General features: G+C 43.8%; 1 protein-coding gene across 3 annotated transcripts in view; it reads left to right on the top strand.

The window, feature by feature from the left end:
• Positions 1-20,452, top strand: part of COCH (cochlin) — a 96,762-nt gene that overhangs the window by 24,496 nt on the left and 51,814 nt on the right. Inside the window, exons 2-4 of one of the 3 annotated variants that reach the window (XM_075331005.1) lie at positions 4,860-4,938; positions 5,921-5,973; positions 10,680-10,718. In XM_075331005.1, coding sequence (XP_075187120.1) covers positions 5,943-5,973; positions 10,680-10,718 — 70 coding nt within the window. In that variant the 5' untranslated portion in view covers positions 4,860-4,938; positions 5,921-5,942. Of the gene's footprint in view, positions 1-4,859; positions 4,939-5,920; positions 5,974-10,679; positions 10,719-20,452 lie in introns of those variants that run through there. The other 2 variants (XM_075331007.1, XM_075331006.1) reach the window with 2 other exon arrangements.

Consider the following 20,452-nt stretch of genomic DNA (forward strand, 5'->3'; position numbering starts at 1 on the left):
GGACACCCTATAAATAGGACTTTCTCTCCTTCTCTCTCAAAACACCAGTGGTGACCCCCTTACCAGATCTGGGATTGAGCTGAGCCCATCACGACGGTGACCATTGTGACCTGGCTGGCAGCTGAAGTTGTGAGTAAACTGCACCCTGAACCCACAGAGACTGTGTTGGCTTGTCCTTACCGGCAGCGCCGCCCAGCGCTTAGGTGCCAACGGCCATTATAACCCTCATCATCCACCCGGGGCCCGCTCCGCCTGTGGGAAGCAACACCATCCAGGCTTCCATAACACCTGCCCTGGCAAGGAACCCTGCAGCAGCGGCTACTCCCTGGCCGCATACCACAGGTGGCGTCATGACAAACTTTGCCAAATACCCCACTTCCCCGACCATTTACTGTATGCCTCGGAGCAACGGAACCGGGCAAGGCCACCCGTGATATCGCCTGACCTTACCCGCAACTGCCCAGCAACAAGGAGGTTAACCACCTTTCCCTTGGGGCGCTACATTTACCCCTGTTTTGTAGTTTCCCTCTTCTCTTGTGTTTCCTCCTGAATCTCTGATTGTCTTTACCTCTGTGTGTGCTGTGTTTTTTTCCCCTTCTCTGTCTATATCTGTGACTTTTATTATACCTCTGTCCCATCTCTTCCAGGGGGGAGGCGAAAACAGATCAGGACTGGTCAGGAGCAGGGCCAGGAAGGAGACTGAGGCCTCTCCACCGTTAAGGATATCCATGAGAATAGGAATAGCATAGGGCCAACTGGCTTCAGGGACAGCATAGGGTCCCGGTTCTTCGCTATCCCAGATTCATCGTGAAACCTGAATATAGCTTCTGTACTTAAATCTTTCTTCATTGTAGAGGGGCTTTCTCTTTTATTTCTATATATTTCTTACTATTCTAAAGCTCTGTAAGTACTGTCCATCAGGAATATCTATTGATAGTTGGATTGAGAATACAGGTTTATTGTACTGTTGTTGACATGCAGATTTGTTTATCTTTACCAAACAGAGTTTACATTATGCAAACACTACTGGTTAATGTTGTACATAGGCGCATATTGTATAAGTGTCATCATCAAGTAATACCCGGACTGATTGCATGCTGCCGAACATTGGTGATGACAAGATTGTCCTCTTCTAATATGGGGCATCACATCACTAATCCTTTGGGGTTATACACCCAATTTTCTGATCTTATATTATTTTTTTTCTATTTTTGTTTCCAGTTTTTGTTGTATAAATGCATTCAAATCCGAGTATCAGTATTATTAACCGATTACCACCCTTGCTGACTGTGAACGAGGTCACTTATAAGATCTTGCTGGACTGTAAGTTTTTTGTAATGGGAAGTATATATAGCTTTCTTGTGCAAAAATATCATGTGTAAGGTCTGGTCTTAATGTTCGAGGGTTCAATTTTCCTGTAAAACGTAAGAAGGCTTTCCTAGACTACTCAAAGGACAACCCTGATATTCTATGTCTGCAGGAGACACATTTTACCACCTCTTTAAGTCCTAAATATTTTAACCCCTCATATATCAGATTTTATTTAGCTTCACATTCACAAAAAATAGAGGGGTAGCTATTTTTTAAAAAACTACCTTTCCATTTCAGCTTTCTGATTCATACTCATGTAACAGGGTGGCAGGGGGCGCTGTAGTCGTGGTCTGTGTCGTGCCTAAGTGCAGCCTCCTGGCCCTGCTACAGGCAGGTTGTAGGGCCCGTGGACTTCTGGAGTTTGTCCACTTATTTGCCACCTGGGGATACTTTGTTTCCTTCACTTCTCTGGAATTACATTCAAGTAAGGAGACTATAAATCAGAGTTTCTTTTTCTTAACACAACTTTACTTGTTCTTCCTATAGGTTACAGCAATTTCCAATCCTACCTCTCTTCCTTTCTCTCTACTGCTGTTTCTTCTACTGGCTGCGTTCTTTCCCAGGAGACTGGTTCAGCCCTGACCGTTATCTTGGGTGCCAGCTCTGCACGGTTTCATTTCTCAGGGTCATGTGTATCCCTATGTTTGCCCAGCGGTCCCGCCGACAATGGGGACCTGTGCATAGGGGGACCGGTCCGATCCTAGCACACCTCCCACCTCCCTCCTTAAGCAGTCACTCTCTTCTACCCTATCTTTTTCCTGTGGCAGGGAATTGTTTCCAAAACTCCTCCCAGTGGCTAAACCTCTTCTTTAACCCCTGGTGCACTTGCTGTGGTATGCGACCGAGGTACCCGGTTCTTGCATACCAACCAGTAGATTCTATTTACTACCACTTAACCCTCCTTCTGCTCACGTGTCCCTACGTTGCACAAAACCTTATCTACAACATTCTTATTCTTATACTTTACACCTTATACATTACTCTAAAGGGTGCTTTACACGCTGCGACATTGCTAAAGATATATCGTCGGGGTCACGTCGTTAGTGACACACATCCGTCGCCGTTAGCGACATCGCAGCGTGTGACACCAAGGAGCGACGATCAACGATCGCAAAACCGTCAGATTGTTGACACGTCGTTCCTTTTCATAATATCGTTGGTGGTGCATGCCGCTGGTTATTCGTCGTTCCTGCGGCGTCACACATCGCTATGTGTGACACCGCAGGAATGACGAACTTCTCTTTACCTGCGTCCACCGGCAATGAGGAAGGAAGGAGGTGGGCAGCATGTTCCGGCCGCTCATCTCCGCCCCTCCTCTGCTATTGGGCGGCCGCTTAGTGACGTCGCTATGACGCCGAATGCACCACCCCCTTGAAGGAGGGATTGTTCAGCGGTCACAGCGACGATGCTGAAGAGGTATGTGCATGTGACGCTGCCGTAGTGATAATGTTTGCTACGGCAGCGATCACCGAATGTCGCACGAACGACGAGGGCGGGTGCTATCACGCTCGACATCGCTAGCTATCGCTAGCGAGGTCGCAGCGTGTAAAGCACCCTTTAAAACACGCATTAGAAAGAAACTCAGTATTCAATAAGACAATATAACCTATCGGCCACTAGGAGGCGCCGATTACTCTGCTGTTTCAGCTCTGCTATATTGCCAGCAGCCGCACTGATAAACATTTAACATTAACCATCATAAAACATTATGGTCGGTGTCTTCGGGGCGGGGGGGGGGGTGAGTCTTGTATACGCTGACCACCTTATTACATTCAGATCCTGAAGGTCGCTTGCTCATAATAGTGAGTACTCTACAAGGACAAGATATTTGTATAATTAATAGTTATTTTCCTGCTAACCTTCAACTAACTACAATTAGAAAACTATTAACTAAATTGTCCCAATACCATTACCATCACCTGATTTGGTGTGGCGCTTTCAACTTGACTTTACACCCTAGCATCGACAATTCATGTTTGAAAAGATCAGTATTAACCAAATCTGAAAGACAGAAACTAAACTATTTTATGAAATCCCACCATCTTGCAGATACTTGGAGAGACTGTAATGGGACTAATAGAGGTTATTTGTACTTTTCACCAATACATAAAGCATTCTAGAATTGACCTAATAATTGCGAGCGCAGTAGCTTTGCCATCAGTATTATTCTCACGCCATGTTTCCTCGTCATGGTCTGATCATGATGCCATTCTCACGATGTTTGAGTTTGAAGTAGCATCTATTCTACACGGATATATAAATGAAGATTGAATGAGACTGTCCTTACAGATTCACTAATTAGTTGTCAAGTTAAGACAGATATTGAGGAATATTTTTCATCCAATTGCACAGAAGGTACATCCTCAGGGTTTGTTTGGATGGCTCATAAGAAAGTCATAATGGACACACTAATTAATTTAGCGTTGAAGGAAAGAGCGATGAGCTTTGCAACTAATTTGGAATTGCAACTCCCGAAACTTGAAAAGACTAATCAGCTATCTCCATCTAGGTACTTAGTTAAATGCATTGAAGAGATCAAGATACAAATTATTAGCTATCTTCTTAACCACTAGGTCAGAGAAGACCCTAAAATGGACACAAGCAACTTTCTATAAACATGCTAATAAACGTGGCAAGATGCTAGCTCAGAAACTCAAACAAAGGGAGATATTGAACTCAGTTTTTGCAATAAATGACTTTAACAGATAATACTAGCTCACATCCAGACAAAGTATATTCCACTTTTCATTTGATATATTGGAGCAAGTCCAGAGAAGAGCAGTGAAGATGGCAGAAGGTCTGCAAACCATGTCATGTGAAGAACGGATAAAAGAACTAGGAATGTATAGTGTGTAAGAGAGAAGGCTGAGAGAAGACTTAATAGCGGTTTACAAATATCTGAAAGGAAGTCACAGTGCAGAGGTAACCACCCTATCTCATTAGCAAAAGGAATTACAAGAAGCAATGGGATGAAACTAGGAGATTCAGATTAGACATTAGGAAAAATGTTCTGACAGTGAGGGCAGTCAGACAGTGGCACAGGTAGCCATGAGAAGTAGTGAGGTCAGTCAGAGTGGAACAGGCTACCATGGGAGATAGTGAGGGCAGTCAGAGAGTGGCACAGGTAGCCATGAGAAGTAGTGCGGTCAGTCAGAGTGGAACAGGCTACCACGGGAGATAGTGAGGGCAGTCAGAGAATGGAACAGACAATTACAGGAGGCAGTGAAGGTAGCCAGAGAGTGGAACAGGCGGCCACAGAAAGTAGTGAGCTCTCCATCCATGGAAATCTTCAAGCGGAAGCTGGATAAACATATAGCTGGGATGATTTAGGAAAACCTGCACTCACAGAGGGATGGACCCAATGGCCCTTGAGGTCCCTTCCAACTCTACCATTCTATGATTCATTCATTCATTCATTCATTCATTCTATCAGCAACTGTATCCCACTACAAAGTTTCTACCCACAGATCTTTTACGTTTTCTTACAGAACACTCATATCCCTGAAACAAATACTCTAACAGCCCAACAACTTCAATCTGGCATTACCAAAGAAGAGATTATAATCGGTAAGTAAACGTCTCAAAAGGTGGAAAGGCTCCAGGACCAGAAGGTCTCATGGCAAGTTAATATAAGAGATATCTAAAAGTCCTACTTCCACATATTAAAACATACTGTCATTTACTACTGCAAGGTAAACAGATGCCATCGGAGATCTATACTGCCCATATAACTGTTACACCCAAATGTCCATGTTCATACGATGGCATTTACACTCACCTATTTTCAATGTACCAAAACATTGACCACATAAGAGATGCACCAATGTACCCTCATTTCTATGTGGATTAAAAAGTGAATCAACACTGGGATAGAATTTCTGGTTTGACTAATGCTAAAGGCCACTTTACACGCAACGACATTGCTAAGGAGATGTCGTTGGGGTCACGGAATTTGTGATGCACATCCGTTCTCGTTAGCGACGTCGTTGGGTGTGACACGTACGAGCAACCGCTAACGATAAAAAATACTCACCTTATCGTTGATACGCTGTCCATTTCCCAAATATCATTGCTGTTGCAGGACGCAGGTTGTTCGTTGTTCCTGCGGCAGCACACATCGCTATGTGTGACACCGCAGGAACGAGGAACCTTACCTTACCTGCGGCCACCGCAATGTGGAAGGAAGGAGGTGGGCGGGATGTTCGTCCCGCTCATCTCCGCCCCTCCGCTTCTATTGGGCGGCCGCTTAGTGACGTCGCTGTGACGCCGAACGAACCGCCCCCTTAGAAAGGAGGCGGTTCCCGGTCACAGCGACATCGCTAGGCAGGCAAGTAATGTGACGGGTCCGAGCGATGTTGTGCGCCACGGGCAGCGATTTGCCCGTGACTCACAACCGACGGGGGCGGGTATGCTCGCTAGCGATCTCGCTAGCAAGATCGCAGCGTGTAAAGTGGCCTTAAGTCTATAGTTAATATACCTGTATATATTAGATGTCTATATATTGCTCATGTCACACATAGTTACCTATTTCTGTCCATTTGTCTTTCAGGGCCCCCACACTTGTAAACAGGATGCATTTCATCTCTGCATTGGTGATTTTCGGTAGGTTAGCTTGATGCAATATTTTTGGAAACAATATGGGAAGCAATGATTTATCAGATAATCTTTTGTTACACTATTATGGCACCGATCAAGTCAGCCTTATCCACCTATGAATTTAACAGTTAAGGGTGCTTTACAGGAGACGACGGATCGTGCGATGCATCGTCGGGGTCACGGTTTTCGTGACGCACATCCGGCATCATACACGACGTCGTCTCGTGTGAAACCTCTGAGCGACGCAGTATCGCTCACAAATCGTGAGTCATGTACTCATCGCTCAGTTTCATAATATCGTTTATTTTTACTTGTGCCGGTTGTTCATCGTTCCCGTGGCAGCGCACGCGCTCCGTGTGACACCACAGGAGCGATGACCTCTGCTTAACTGCGTCCCACGGCTCCCGCCGGCTATGCGGAAGGAAGGAGGTGGGCGGGATGTTTACATCTCGCTCGTCTCCGCCCCTTCGCTTCTATTGGTCGGCGGCTGTATGACGTCGCTGTGATGCCGAACGTTCCTCCCCATTCAGGAAGTGGATGTTCGCCGCCCACAGCGATGTCGCTCAGCAGGTAAGTACGTGTGACGGGGGTCTCACGACTTTGTGCGACACGGGCAGTGATTTGCCCGTGACGCACAAACAACGGGGGCGGGTACGATCGATTGTGATATCGCACAATCAGTCGTCCCGTGTAAACCAGGCTTAAAGCCTGCTTTACATGTTACGATTCTGCATACGATATCGTATGCGATCATAACCACCCCCATCGTATGTGCGGCACATTCAATTTTGTTGAATGTGCCGCACAAAAGATGAACCCCCATCACACGTACTTACCCGTCCATACGACCTCGATGTGGGCGGCGAACGTCCACTTCCTGGAGTGGGAGGGGCCTCACATCGACGTCACGCGGCAGCCGGCCAATAGAAGCAGAGGGGCGGAGATGAGCGGGATGTAAACATCCCGCCCACCTTCTTCCTTCCGCATTGCTGGCCGGGAGCCGCAGGACGCAGGTAAGATCTGTTAATTGTTCCCGGGGTGTCACACACTACGGTGTGTGCTACCCCGGGTACGATGAAAAACCTGATGTTCAATTCATGAGGAATGAACGACGTGCGTGCGATGAACGTTTTACCGTTCATTCGCAATCGCACGTAGCTGTTACACACTGCAATGCATCTTACGATGCCAGATGTGCGTCACTTACAGCGTGACCCCGCCGACACATCATAAGAAATATTGTAGTGTGTAAAGCAGGCTTTAGTCTTTCGTCTGCATGGCCATTTCCATTAATGTCAATGGTTTTATAAGAGCAAAACACTGTTTTACCACATCGGCAGAGGTAATGGGGCCATCCATGTTTTTGCTGATGGGTCCCAGTTATTGTGAGGATGCCATAAACAATGTTAAAGGGAACTTGTCACATGATTTATGTTGCCCAAACCTAGGGAAGAGAGAATCAGAGACTGGCACCTGCATTCTAAACACTGCAGCATTTCAGAGAAAAACTGTTGAAAGCACAGCCAGAGAGAAGGTGACTAGTCCAAGAGCCAAGTCTCCACCGGCTTCTCCCTACCTAATCTACTAGACTGACAGGTCTCTCCATTGTGTAATAAATAGACAACTGCACTCTGTAGCGCTAAAGTATGCGAACATTAACTAAGGGAATTATGGACCTGCATTTCTGCTATTGAAAATAGAAACATTGAGATTAGTGATGGGGGGACCCGGACTGTAAAAGTCCGGATCAACGCGGTTTCAAACGTACCTGGTTGCCGGGCCTGAGCCCAGAATTCTCAAGAAATTCCGGCTAATGATCTGGATCTGGCACTCGGGTAATACAAAAAAATAAAGCAAGAGGCGCTATACTTACCAAGTTACCGGCACCATTGTAGCTTCTCCCGTGGCATCTCATTCTTTTTCCAGGGCTGCTCATTAGGCTCATGCATATTCACTACTTTCCCCACCCATCCGTATCTGTATTTGGTTGCAGAGAGATGCGCCCCCACATTGAAAGCGTCAGACAGGCTGTCACTCAATCACAGACCCTGTCTGTGAGTCTACAGTATATCGTACAGTAAAAATAAATAAATGGTATAGGGTGTCCCCCCATTATGATACACAGCATCGTTAAAGCAAACGGCTACAGGCTGCAGCCCCCAGCCACGCATTTATCTTGAACCTATATGGGGACCGGAATCCAGCCAGCTACCCGGGATCAAACACAGGCGGCAGCAGATTTTTTTTTTTTTTTAAATATGTTTAGGTCCATCTGTCCCAGTTATCTGTAAGTCCACTCGTCACTAATTGAAATATTTAGCAGATAAAGTGGCTAGCTTATGAGAGCCCAGCAGCCAGCAAAAAGGTGTATCTCTTTGCTGGGTCCCTATGATATGTCTTTATTCGGGCTGAAAGCCAACAATTTTATGGGCAGACAGGAACGTGCTAAATTGAAAGCCACCTAAAGCTAGTGGGAGGAGTACTCAGACAGAAGAATGAACTACACTGTAAAATAAAAACCTGACCAATATATCCTAACAGACAAATGTCTATTATAGACCCACATTTCTGCTATTGAAAATAGAAACATTGAGATATTAAGTGGCCAGTTTATGAGAGCCCAGCAGCCAGTGACAAGGCGTATCTCTTTGCCAGGTCTCCATGCCTTTTTTAACTTCACCTCCCTATGTATATGCATGGCGCGACCTGTCAGTCCAGCTGAGTGGGTGGGAGGGAAGCATGTAGGAATATATCCCTTGAACTAGTTATCTCGTCACTGGTTGCACTTTAACTCTGTTTTTCTCTGACACGTCGCATTGTTTAGAAATTCATCATTTTATCTTTTGATTCATTTTGCTTGTGTTTTTGGCAGCATCGATTAGGTGAAAAGTTCTCTTTAATGGTACGGTTAAAATGATCTAATTAATGTACATCTCTCACAAAACTATCTTGCCCTGTTTATGAGAAGCACATTATGGGGACAGGTCCATTAGCACAAATGTTGGAAAATGATTGCGCAATTTGTTTAATTAATAAAAAAATTTAGTGCACTGATAGTAAATTGTCAGACAGGCAGGAGTAGTGCTACTCTGAGGAAAACTACCACCAAAAGTAAAAACGTCTACATGATTTGAACAGCTTAGGCTTTGTTCAAACATCATTTTTACAGCTTAGGCTTTGTTCCTATGAGGTTTAGAAGCTAATTTAGTGGAATAAGTCTGGAAGAGTCTCTGTATGTATTAAGGCTATATTCTGTCCCACTATATGTTGCTACTTGGCTCCATTTGTATAAAAGAAGGGGAGTCACATTGTAGTGATTGATGGGGGTTACTGAGATCTATTTATCACCTATCATGTAGATTCGATAATGGTGAAGGCATTTTCTCATTTTTTATTCAATAGTGAACACATCTACAGTGTTTGGCAGAGAAAACAACAATCATAGTGGGCACTAATGTATTACCATTAAAAGCTAGGAGGTTTACTTATTAGACCATGCCAAAGGTATACCCGAAGAGATAGAATTATTGCCTGTCAGAACAATAGTGCCAGAGTATCACAAAGTGTAATGTTACCACCAGGGGGCGCAGGTACACAGGGGAGATGTAGAGCTCCTAGGTGTAATGAGGCATCTGCCCACTAGATGTCACCAGTATCTAGATGGGGAGGTAGCAGAATGGTTGTACAAGCCAAAAGTCAGAGCCGGGAGGTCAAGACAGTGCAAAGGAGGAAGAGGAGCCAAAGTCACGTGGAAGCCAAAAGGTTGATACTTGGGAGGTAACGTCAGGTACAGATGGAGAGCAGAACCATCCTCAGAGAACAAGCCAAAGTCAGAAGCCGAAGGGGAACGTCAGTACAAAAGGAGGGAAGCGGGGCTGAGGGAACCAGACAAACGGAGGGTCAGGAAGTCAGAAAGCACAGAAAAGACAGAAGGAGGGGGAGAGGAGGACAGGGAGAGGAGTCAGGGTAGTGGGATGAGGATCAGAACAAACTCACAGGAACCAGAAGCGCACACTGCAGAGCAGGAACTATCACTGGCGAAGTTCCGGTGGAAACAGCCCACAGATAAAGCAAGGCAATTATGGAACGATGCACCAAGAAGCCCTGCCCACTGGCAAGGACCCGGAGAATACAAACAACGGAGGAATAGGCAAAACCCAATGGCTCTGCAAGGAGCAGAGCCAACGGTGAATCGTGTCACAAAGTATTTAAATGTTCTCTGCTTCTGCTAGTAAAATAGAGAAAAATTAATAAAATTAAAAAAGAAACTATTTTGGATTTACTATTTTCTTCCATTTCTAAGATAAAAAGTCACCAAATATTCATTGTGTGCTCATTGCCTTAGCACTTTTGTTGTGCTTTCACCCATTAAAATGAATGGGAAAAAACAAAAAGGTAGAAATGCATGAAAACTACACATTATATTCAGCTATTTTCTTGCATACACTCTTGTTTTTGTACTAAACGTGCACATACCATTATATTTGGAAACTTACAAAACTTTTTACAATACTTTTGTTTTGTTACATTGAGCCAAATCCTCTGCTTTCCTTGGCATAGTAAGTGATCACTGATAAGGCGAAACTGCTCTGCTAGAATCATTGGAGATTGGTGGGGGTTAACTGCACAATCTGATATTGATGACTTATCCTAAAATATATTATGAAATTAAGAAAAATGTGCTGACAAAAATCTGATCATTCCTTTTTTAGGCATTCTGGTGCAATCAACAAAATCTGACCCGGGAGAATGTGAGTGTGACCTGTCTATTTTCTAGTTCAATACAGAAGTTAAAAATTTAAGTAGAGGCGGTCATTTTTGTTCACAATTTTTTCCTGAAAACACAAATAATTATAGCATTTCATTTTGGGTGTGCAGTGATTCTCTATGAAAAATTGAAGAAGTATGACTGCTGGTAAACCCAGTGTTCTTAAGAAACAAGCAATAAAAATATTACATACAGCCCATAACTTGAGCATACAACACTCTAAGGCAAAACAAAAAAACATAATAAATTTAAAATCAATTTCACAAAGTTATTTTTTACCCAACATGAAATGTAATATCAAAATGTAGTTCTTCTATACTCACATTTCACTATTTTAAACCAAACGTGAAATGTAATATCAAAATGTAGTTCTTCTATACTCACTTTTTCAAAGTGATAGTGGGCAGGTGAGGAAACATCCATTGATGAGACTTGTACATGATCGAGAGGTATTGTACACCTATCCATTAGGCATCACCAAACGTTACATCACTACTCTGTTCACCTCTCAATGTGGAAGTGAACAGTGCAGGATTAACCCTATTATTGCTTAAGAACAAAGACTGTATAAAGAGTGTTTCTTTTTTGCATTTTTAATACAATATATGTTAAAAAGGACCTAGATATTCTTTGCCTCAAAAGGACTGTTTGATTAGCAACTTCTAGGAGATTTTTGTATTTCATGTATTGCTGTGTGAAATATTATGTATCTATTTGATATATTTATAGCATATCATATGTTGGATATACACATGTTTTGTATAATATTTATAGTTCCTGATACTTTTCTAATTTTCAACAATTTTCCGTATTGCGAGGAATTTATCCATATACACTGATGAGCAAAAGGGTAACAATGTTTTGAACTTTTGACTTTCAGATTCCATATTTCACCATCCACTACAGCTTTGAGTGTGAGATGACCTTCATTTTATAGACAACTAGCTGTAGTACCTGGCGTTGCTTGGGATAATAACTGTCTGTCTCTCGCTCTCGGTCTGTCTCTGTCTGTCTGTCTCTTTGTCTGTCTCTCCATCTCTTTCTCTGTCTGTCTCTTTCTTGACTTTCAGGCTCCATATCTCACCTTCCACTACAGCTTGGAGTGTGAGACGACCTTCATTTTATAGACAATCATCTTGTCTCTCATACATAAATGTAACTTTTTACTATTTAGCATATGATCAGTTATATAGATTTTTGTCATGTCACTAAATTGTTACTGTTTTGCTCCTGGTGGTGGAAACATCTTTTTCTCCCTGTAAACTACAAATAACAATCTGTTCTCACATTCCCTAATAGCTCAGTGTGTTAGGATGATTCCAAAGTCAAGGGTCACTGGTTCGAATAAAGGAGAAGCCATGAAGAAGATTTCCAAACAAAAGAGAAACCACATCATCCAGCTCATCGATAGCAGTGTCTCAGCCCAGAAAATTGCCAAACTCCATCATGTGAGGCCATGACAGTTGGAATTATATGAAATGAAGTGCGCCCATACATTCAAAAGCCAAGAGGTTGACTGACGTCCAGACAAAATATCAGAGTCAACAAGTTGGCTCATGAAAAGATCTATCAAGTTTAGCTCGACAAACACAGTAGTGGAGGCGGCTTGTGTGCTTCGTAATAGTGAGGTCACAGACATGCATGTAAGCACTGTGCGACACATGTTACACAAGTCTGGAATGGTGGCCCGAAAAAAGGTGAAGAAGCCTCAACTTCAATATCATCATAAGAAGCGATGGCTCAAGTTTACATACAAAATACAAAAAGTGGACAGTAGTAGATTGGAAATGGGTGATTTGGAGCGATGAGACAGAAGTAAATAGACTAAACTCTGATGGGTACAAATAGATCTGGAAGAAACAAAGGAAAAAGGGGCTAACGGATAGAGAAATTGAAGGAACTGTAAAGTTTGGCGGAGGAAGCCTGATGATATGGGGTCCCAGCCAAAGACATTGGATACTTGACCAGGATCGATGGTGATCTTAATGCTGAAATGCTGAGCTATATGTGAGTATCCTACAAGATGCGTTACATTGTACACTCAAGTACTATGGGTATGAAAAGAACGACACAGTGTTCCAAGAGGACAACGACCCGAAGCATATGTCAATATTGGGGAAGAAATGGTTCAATGTCAATGAAGTAGAGGTACTGGATTGGCCCCCATAGTCCGCCGACCTAAACCCAATTAAACACTTCTTGGTAGAGTTGAAGAAAAAGCTAAATACATGCCCAAGTGAGTCGACCAGTATACACCAACACTGGGAACATGTTAAAGTTACCTGGGATCAGATGGCGGATTTACAAAATACTAACAACATAATAAAAAATAAAATTTTTGATTTTTAGGAGCAAAACGGTAACAATGCAATGGCATGACAAGAATCTGCATAACTAATCATATGCTAAATAGTTACAATTCAAATTTATGTATGAGATAGCCGAGAGGATGTCTATAAAATGAAGGTCGTCTCACGCTCAAAGCTGCAGTGGATGGTGAGATATGGAGCCTGAAAGTCATAAGATCAAAACATTGTTACCCTTTTGATCATCAGTGTAGCTATTTGTGTCACAATGAAAGACACCATTACTATTCACAAATTCTATGTAGTTAAAGTGAATTTGTCATCATAGAAAGACTGTTGAAACAAGTACAGGAGCTCTTTCATCATGGCTGGGCTACTCATTTAAATGCACCTTCCCACCTGCTTATTTTTCACCCATCACCGCCATTCTCTGGCTCATTAAAGTCACAGTCGTCAATCAAATAAGAGGAGCATGTTCTCAGAAGCTGGGTGTGTGTGTCCTGGATTAAGAGAGGAATAGTGCGCATGGCTGGAAGTGTGGAGGACTTCCGATCATGCACAGTGAGCGTCTTTGAAGCAAGGGTGCATACATCCGGCATCAAAGGTGCTCAACGCTAACGGGTCCAAAGTCACGCACATGCATGGCTTTGTATCATGTTGCTATGACACTGGCATTGTAAAGCAGGTTATAATCCCAAAAGGGGCATGCTAACATGCTAAGTGGGCCGACTAGCTAGGGGAAGTATCGCGCTTATAACCAGTCCCTGCGCTCATTAGCATATCATAAAGGATCTTTAGAAATACTTTTTCTAAGGATCTCTATGTATGCTAGTGTATACAGGGACGGTTAGGCAGGGATTAGCAATATGCACCCAGAACTGCTCATGGTTCTAGGAGCACTGGGGACCGGACAAGTTCTTTTTAAATATATTTACATTCTGGGTGTGGCAGTCTAGTGGGCATTTTTACTTTGTGATTGACAGCCTGAGTGTGCGAGGATTCATGCACAGTTAGCGGTCAGTCACAGAGCAGTAGAATCCTTGAGCCCATAATGAGAATGGATATACCGTATGTACAGTACTAAAAAATCAAGCTGAGAAATCTTTTCCCACAAAACTATAAACCAATCTTTTCAGCTCCTACCGCTATATAACGTGCTGCGTGAAAACCTTTGTAGCAGCTTTTTACAACAGATTGGGTTTCTAAATGTGGAAACTCATTGCATCAACTTAGAATTCCCCAAGTTGAGATATAAAATGATTTTTCTAAACCAAAACACCCAGGCTGCAGGTAAGAAAAAAAAAAAAAAGGAAAAAAATGAAAAAATGAACATTATGGGAAGTGACCAAGGTAACAAAAGGTTATAAATAACTATGAACGTTTGCAAATTACACGTTTAATGGGAAGCCATCATCAGAAAAAGATCTATTGTTCAAATCTTTTTTTTGTTTTATATGTTTTTTAACAAATTTTTGGCAGATTTTTTTCCATTTTACGATATGTATTAATCGATTTAAATACTTTTATGCCCAAAAATCACCAAAGTATTCTAGGCGTGATACCTTTATTGGCTAACCAGAAAAAATATATTTGCAAGTGTTCAGAGCACAAAAGGCACAACATTTAAGAGATGTTACAATATGACAATTGTGCATGGAAAACATAGGCTAGGGAAATGTAGAAGTGGTGAAAGTGATGGTTAGTGATCTGGACTGTCTGGTGGAGGTGTAAAGTGTCCATGTAAAAAGTCGTAAATCCAGTTTTTAGATGGAGTCTTTTTGTGAAAGACATGAACATTCTTTTGAGCATGTATTCCCAGATTTTTCTCTCTGTCACCCTTAAAATGACCTTTCAGTATTAAGACTTTTAAATCTGTCATACTGTGTCCAGGTCCTGAGAAAATTTTCCCGCAGGCATGTCCAGCTCATTCCTTATAGTGAGCCTGTGTAGATTAATCCTCATTTGTAGTTTTTGCTTAATTTCTTCAAGATATGTTCCTCCAGGGCACCTTGTGCATTGTGTCATGAATACCACATTGGAGGATGTACCTGAAAAAAAATGAATGATTTTATAGTCCTGATTTGTGTGGGGTATGTGGACTGTATCCATTGTAAAAGGTGGTTACAGGTCCTGCAGTTTTTACTGTTACCGGGGAATGTGCCCGTTCCTGATGGTGATGAGAGGACATTTCTGACACGGAGATTCCTTATGTTTGGTGGCAGTTTGTAGGAGAGAAGTGGTAGTTCCTGGAATATTTCTTTTAGGCTGTGGTCTCTAGTCTATTGGTTGGAGATCACCACCAATATTCCTTAGGATGCTTGTGTAGGGGAGTGCAGCCCCTAGGAAGGACGTTGCTTTACTGTGACATTAAGACTGTGGCTTTAAGACACTGTGGCTTTAAGAGACTACTCCCTTGCAGAGCACAATGGAATGGCCCGCATCTCCCCTACTGCTGTGTGTTTGTTTGGTCTGCCCTGAGAAAAGTGCAGAGAGAAGCAGGAAGTGGCAGACAGTGTGAAAGAGTTCCAGGACATGCAGAGGAACGCACACAGGAGAGTCGGTAACCGGAGTGACGTGCACACCACCGTACCGTCAAGCCTCAGACCAAACCTGTCCTGTGGACAGTGTCATGAGTGGACGCCCGAGCATAGTGGTTAGGGAATCACATTAGGCCTCTGTAGTCAGGGTGTGGTAGCCACACTGTCCCTTTAGGGGAGACCAGTCAGGATAGAGGACAGAGCAGGATTGTTTAACGTTGAATATATGTGTGCCGCCCCCACGTCAGCAGCCAGGCTGCTCGGATCCAGATCCGCGGTGGCTCGAGGAGCGTCCACACCCGGGGGGTCGTGCGGCCACTCAAATGAAGTAGGTATTTACACGAGATTGAGTATTTAGAGTTCTTGACTCCACCCGAGGTGTGTGGTAAGGTGAAGTACCACCGCTGCTGTTGGGGGGTACCCGGGGTGATGACGGGGGCAGCCAGGTGTCGCGACCCTCCATGGGTAGGGGGGATGCCCCGGGACTCGGTGATGGAGTTGGGAAGTGCCACTGGGGGATGACAGGGTCAGTTGCGTACTCACTCAGTTCATGAAGCCGACACCGACAACTTGGTAAACCAAAGTTCTGGACACCACTGCTGCCGATGGGAGCTAGTTTGGGTCCCGTCCCCGATGGTGTTGCCTGATGACCTGTGACCTTCTCCCTGGCACTTTGTCTACTTCTTAGTTGGCCCCGATAGCTTAAAACTAATCGGGTCCCGCTCCCCAGTGTGGTTAACTGTGGGAGCTTGCTCTCAGGGTTCACGCTTGGGATTTTCTGGACCGTTTATGTAAAAAGTCCTATCCACCTTGTTGTGCTAGTACCCCGATTTTGGAGCGGGTGGAGAGCAGATCTTGAAGGCTCCGTCCTTGTCAGGTGAATTGTCAGGTTGCCTGAAGCTACTCCGAGACCTAGGGTCCACGTACCTCGTTGTGCCCTGGTCCCAGCCCGGTGATGGTACAAGCCGCCGGCTGTCCTCAACAGTTCCGTGCCCCTTGTCACGATCCCCTGTGACCGGGGGTCCAGCTCCGACTAGGCCCAGACCACCGTCTGCCACCTAGTTGCTTCCAAGGAGCCCAGTTCCTGACCTCCAACACTACACTGGCCTACTCCTGACCTCCCCTTACCGACCCTCAAGTGGGCAACCCTATTCCACTCAGGCCATCCACTGGTGTGTTTGGTGGGTGTGGTGCAGAGTGTTCCTAGGATTTTGATTAGCTGGTTTTGGCAATACCACAAGTTGGGGACCCATAAACAAGGAGGAGGTGGATATTACACAGAAGGGCGTATTGCACAATACCCTGTGACGACCTGATAGGCCAGGGCATCACATATGCATATCACTGTACTACTGTTAGAACTATATTGTATGTTGTACTAGTTGTGGCAACCTGAGCAGTCGCATCCCATAAAGATTATACTTTTGTACGGAGTGGTGCTTTCCCGTCTTTACTTCTTTTTCCCCCCTCCCGCTACTTGGCATCTTGCGTTTGTTATTCTTTCTAAATAAACATTCTCCCTGGTTTATCCGTTAATCCGTCTGATCCTGTGACTTGCTCTGCAGAGCGGAGGGCCCTCGGTCCATCCCTTCACTCATGTGAGGGTTGTATGTGACCATAAGAGGCGCCCTGCCATTATCCTCCCTCTGTTTTTAATCCAGGAGGCTGCTTCTTGGGATTCTTGAAGCTCTGTGGATCTGTTCATCTATTACCAGTGGATGGTATCCTTGTTGTTGGAATGTATTCTTGAGTGATAGCAGGTATAGTTTTCTATCCTCATTGTCTGAACAGATCCGAATGTACCGCAGAGCTTGACAGGAGATGATGGATTTTTTTGTGTGGTTTGGATGAGAGCTGTTCCATGGTCGTGGCCAGAAAATGTATTTGCAACTTTGAGAAGTTGGTTGGGTGGAACTTAGTGAAGTTATTGTGAAAGGTAATCAAATAACAATAACTTCAATAAGTGCTTTACTCTGGTGTCTAGCCTGCTATCAATATACTTACATATAGTGACAAAAGGACATATAAACAAACACACGGCTAAAGAAATTTTCAGTAATGAGTGGGAAACTTGATCTATAAGCAGCAGATGATGGGGACTGGTGATTTTGCTGGAGCTGAGAGAGATTTAAGCAGATAACTGCTCTGTAGTAACAAATGGGCTATAGAGAGCTGACTAGTATGTTAGGAGTCAACGCCTCGCTTATAATGTAACTACTGGGTCGGAGTGGCACTGGTGGCAAAGCTACATGGAAATCAGTTGTACATTATGTAAGATAAAATCTCTCATTGCAAAAGAATGACAGTAGATAGAACAAGCAAGTCATTTGCAAACTTGCTTATTTTCATGTTGTCTAACTAAAGCTATTTAATAACACATGAATACTCCTTTAAGCGTTATTCTGACTTCCTGAAAATCCACAGTCATAAATACAAGCTGATGCTAACAACGAATACTAGTTCCAACTGCAGCTCTCCAATGATAATAGTAAACTTGGAAGCATAAGCAACTTTTTCCATAAACCATAGGGAGCTTGTCTAATGTCAACAGTTTTCCAGCTTCTGTGAATATAATCGGAATGAATATGGATGATGTGTGTGAAGTATAATCTGTAATCAAACACCAAACGAAGCCCTCTTCCATGTGCAGAATCTGGGGCTTCAGTACTTGTGTGTTTCTCAGTGTGTAGATGGGTCAGGTCTATAGAACCTCATAACTACAGATACAGATTATATATGAATATTTACTAAAACTGCTCAAAAATTGTAATAATTTTTATAAATAATCAAAAAGTGTTACTCAAAAATGACAATGTTAAAACATTTTTTTCTCACTAAAACTGTTGTCATATCGCTCAGTTATTCCAGCAATTTCTCTATAGCTGTTGGAGCTTGTTTTATTTTATTGTACAGACTTCAAATCTCTAGGCGTAGACGCAGAGTAAAAAGTTTGTTAGGCTATATGCGCATGCTGCAGTTTTAACTGCACTCAAACTGCACCAAAACTGCAACCAAAACTTCACCTTCTCACAGAGAGCCTGGAAATGTGAAAACAAAAAGCTTAAAAAAGGATGCGTTTTTTGCCGCAATTTTGCTGTGTTTTTGTTAATGCGTTTTTTTTAAAGGAGAAACAACTTTTGATAGGATAGCATAATTGATAGATAGCAATAATAGACAGACAGACAGAACATATTGGATAGATAATAAGAAAGAAAGATCAGATAGAATAGATAGAAAGAAAAACAGAATAGCTTAATAGAGCAATAGTTAGCTTGGCTAGCTGTGTTTTTAATTTCGGGAGGGGGGGGTTAAAAAAAAATGACGTGGGGTCCACCCTTTTGCATACCCACCACAGGAACAGCAGCAGCTGCAGGCTACAACCCTCAGCTGTGTGCTGTACCTTGGCTGGTTATGAAAAATAGAGAGGATCCCATCCTTTTTTTTTTTTTTTTTTTTAAACTATTTGATTTTTTTTATTTTTAAAAAAATGACGTGGGGTCTCCCCATTTTTCTAATACCAGCCAAGGTATGGCAGACAGCTGCAATAAACGACAAAAAAAGCACCCTCTTTCACCACTTTTTTGAAGCCCAAAACACCCCTGCAGGTCCGAAGTAATCCACACGAGGCCCTACGGCGATTTAGCTCTGCTACATCCTTGTCCTGTCACAGCGATCGCCATAGAACATGACTGCCCGCTGTGAGTGCAGACATAGCCGTGAGATCAGAATGCACAGGGGTGAACCCCTGACATCTCAGCTGCGGGCCTCGCAGTACGGCGTGTGTCGTGGCAGTGACGTCACCAGTTCACCGCTGTGTTCTTCAGGCCACGACTGAAGTCAGCCGCGCGATCAAAGGTGACGTCACTTAGGTGAGTCCTCTACCTGCGGGTCACTTTAGTCACGGCCTGATTTGAAGTTACAGGTGGAGGACTCAAGCAAGTTCTTTTGCTTTTGTTCTTGGGTTGATATGCACATGTCTGACCAAAGCATGTTCTTCTCTAGTACACAGAACCTGTCTCCTTCTTGAGCAGTGTGATGGCTGAACATTTCCATTTTGTTTGTACTTTGCGTATAATTGTTTGTACAGATGAATGAGGCACCTTCAGAGATCTGGAAATTGCACTTAAGGATGTAAAAGACTTGTGCAAGTCCACAATTCTCTTGAGATCTTGTCTAATTTCTTTTGAATTTCGCATGATGCTACGTAAAGAAGCAGTGTGTATCAGGTGTGCATTAAAATACATCCACAGTTGTGTCTCTAATTAACTCAGATGTTACCAATAAACCTATCAGAAGCTTCCAAATACATGACATCATATGGGCTGTCCCATATTGTTTAAAGGCATAGTGCTCTTAAGCGGGCTTTACACACTGCGATATCGGTCCCGATATCGCCAGCGTGGGTACCTGCCCCCATCTGTTGCGCGACACGGGCAAATCGCTGCCCGTGCCGCACAACATCGCCCAGACCTGTCACACATACTTACCTGCCCGGTGACGTCGCTGTGACCGACAAACCGCCTCCTTTCTAAGGGGGTGGTCCGTGCGGCGTCACAGCGACGTCACTGAGCGGCCGCCCAATAGCAGCGGAGGGGCGGAGCTGAGCGGGACGTAACATCCCGTCCACCACCTTCCTTCCGCATAGCGGCCGGGAGGCAGGTAAGGAGAGCTTCCTCGTTCCTGCGGCATCACACGGAGCGATGTGTGCTGCCGCAGGAACGAGGAACAACCTCGTTACTGCTGCAGTAACGATTTTTGAGAATGGACCCCCATGTCTCCGATGAGCGATTTTGCACGTTTTTGCAACGATGCAAAATCGCTCATTGGTGTCACACGCAACGGCATCGCTAATGCGGCCGGATGTGCGTCACCAA

Source organism: Anomaloglossus baeobatrachus, chromosome 12 (assembly GCF_048569485.1).
Source record: "Anomaloglossus baeobatrachus isolate aAnoBae1 chromosome 12, aAnoBae1.hap1, whole genome shotgun sequence".
Classification (NCBI taxonomy): Eukaryota; Metazoa; Chordata; class Amphibia; order Anura; family Aromobatidae; genus Anomaloglossus; species Anomaloglossus baeobatrachus.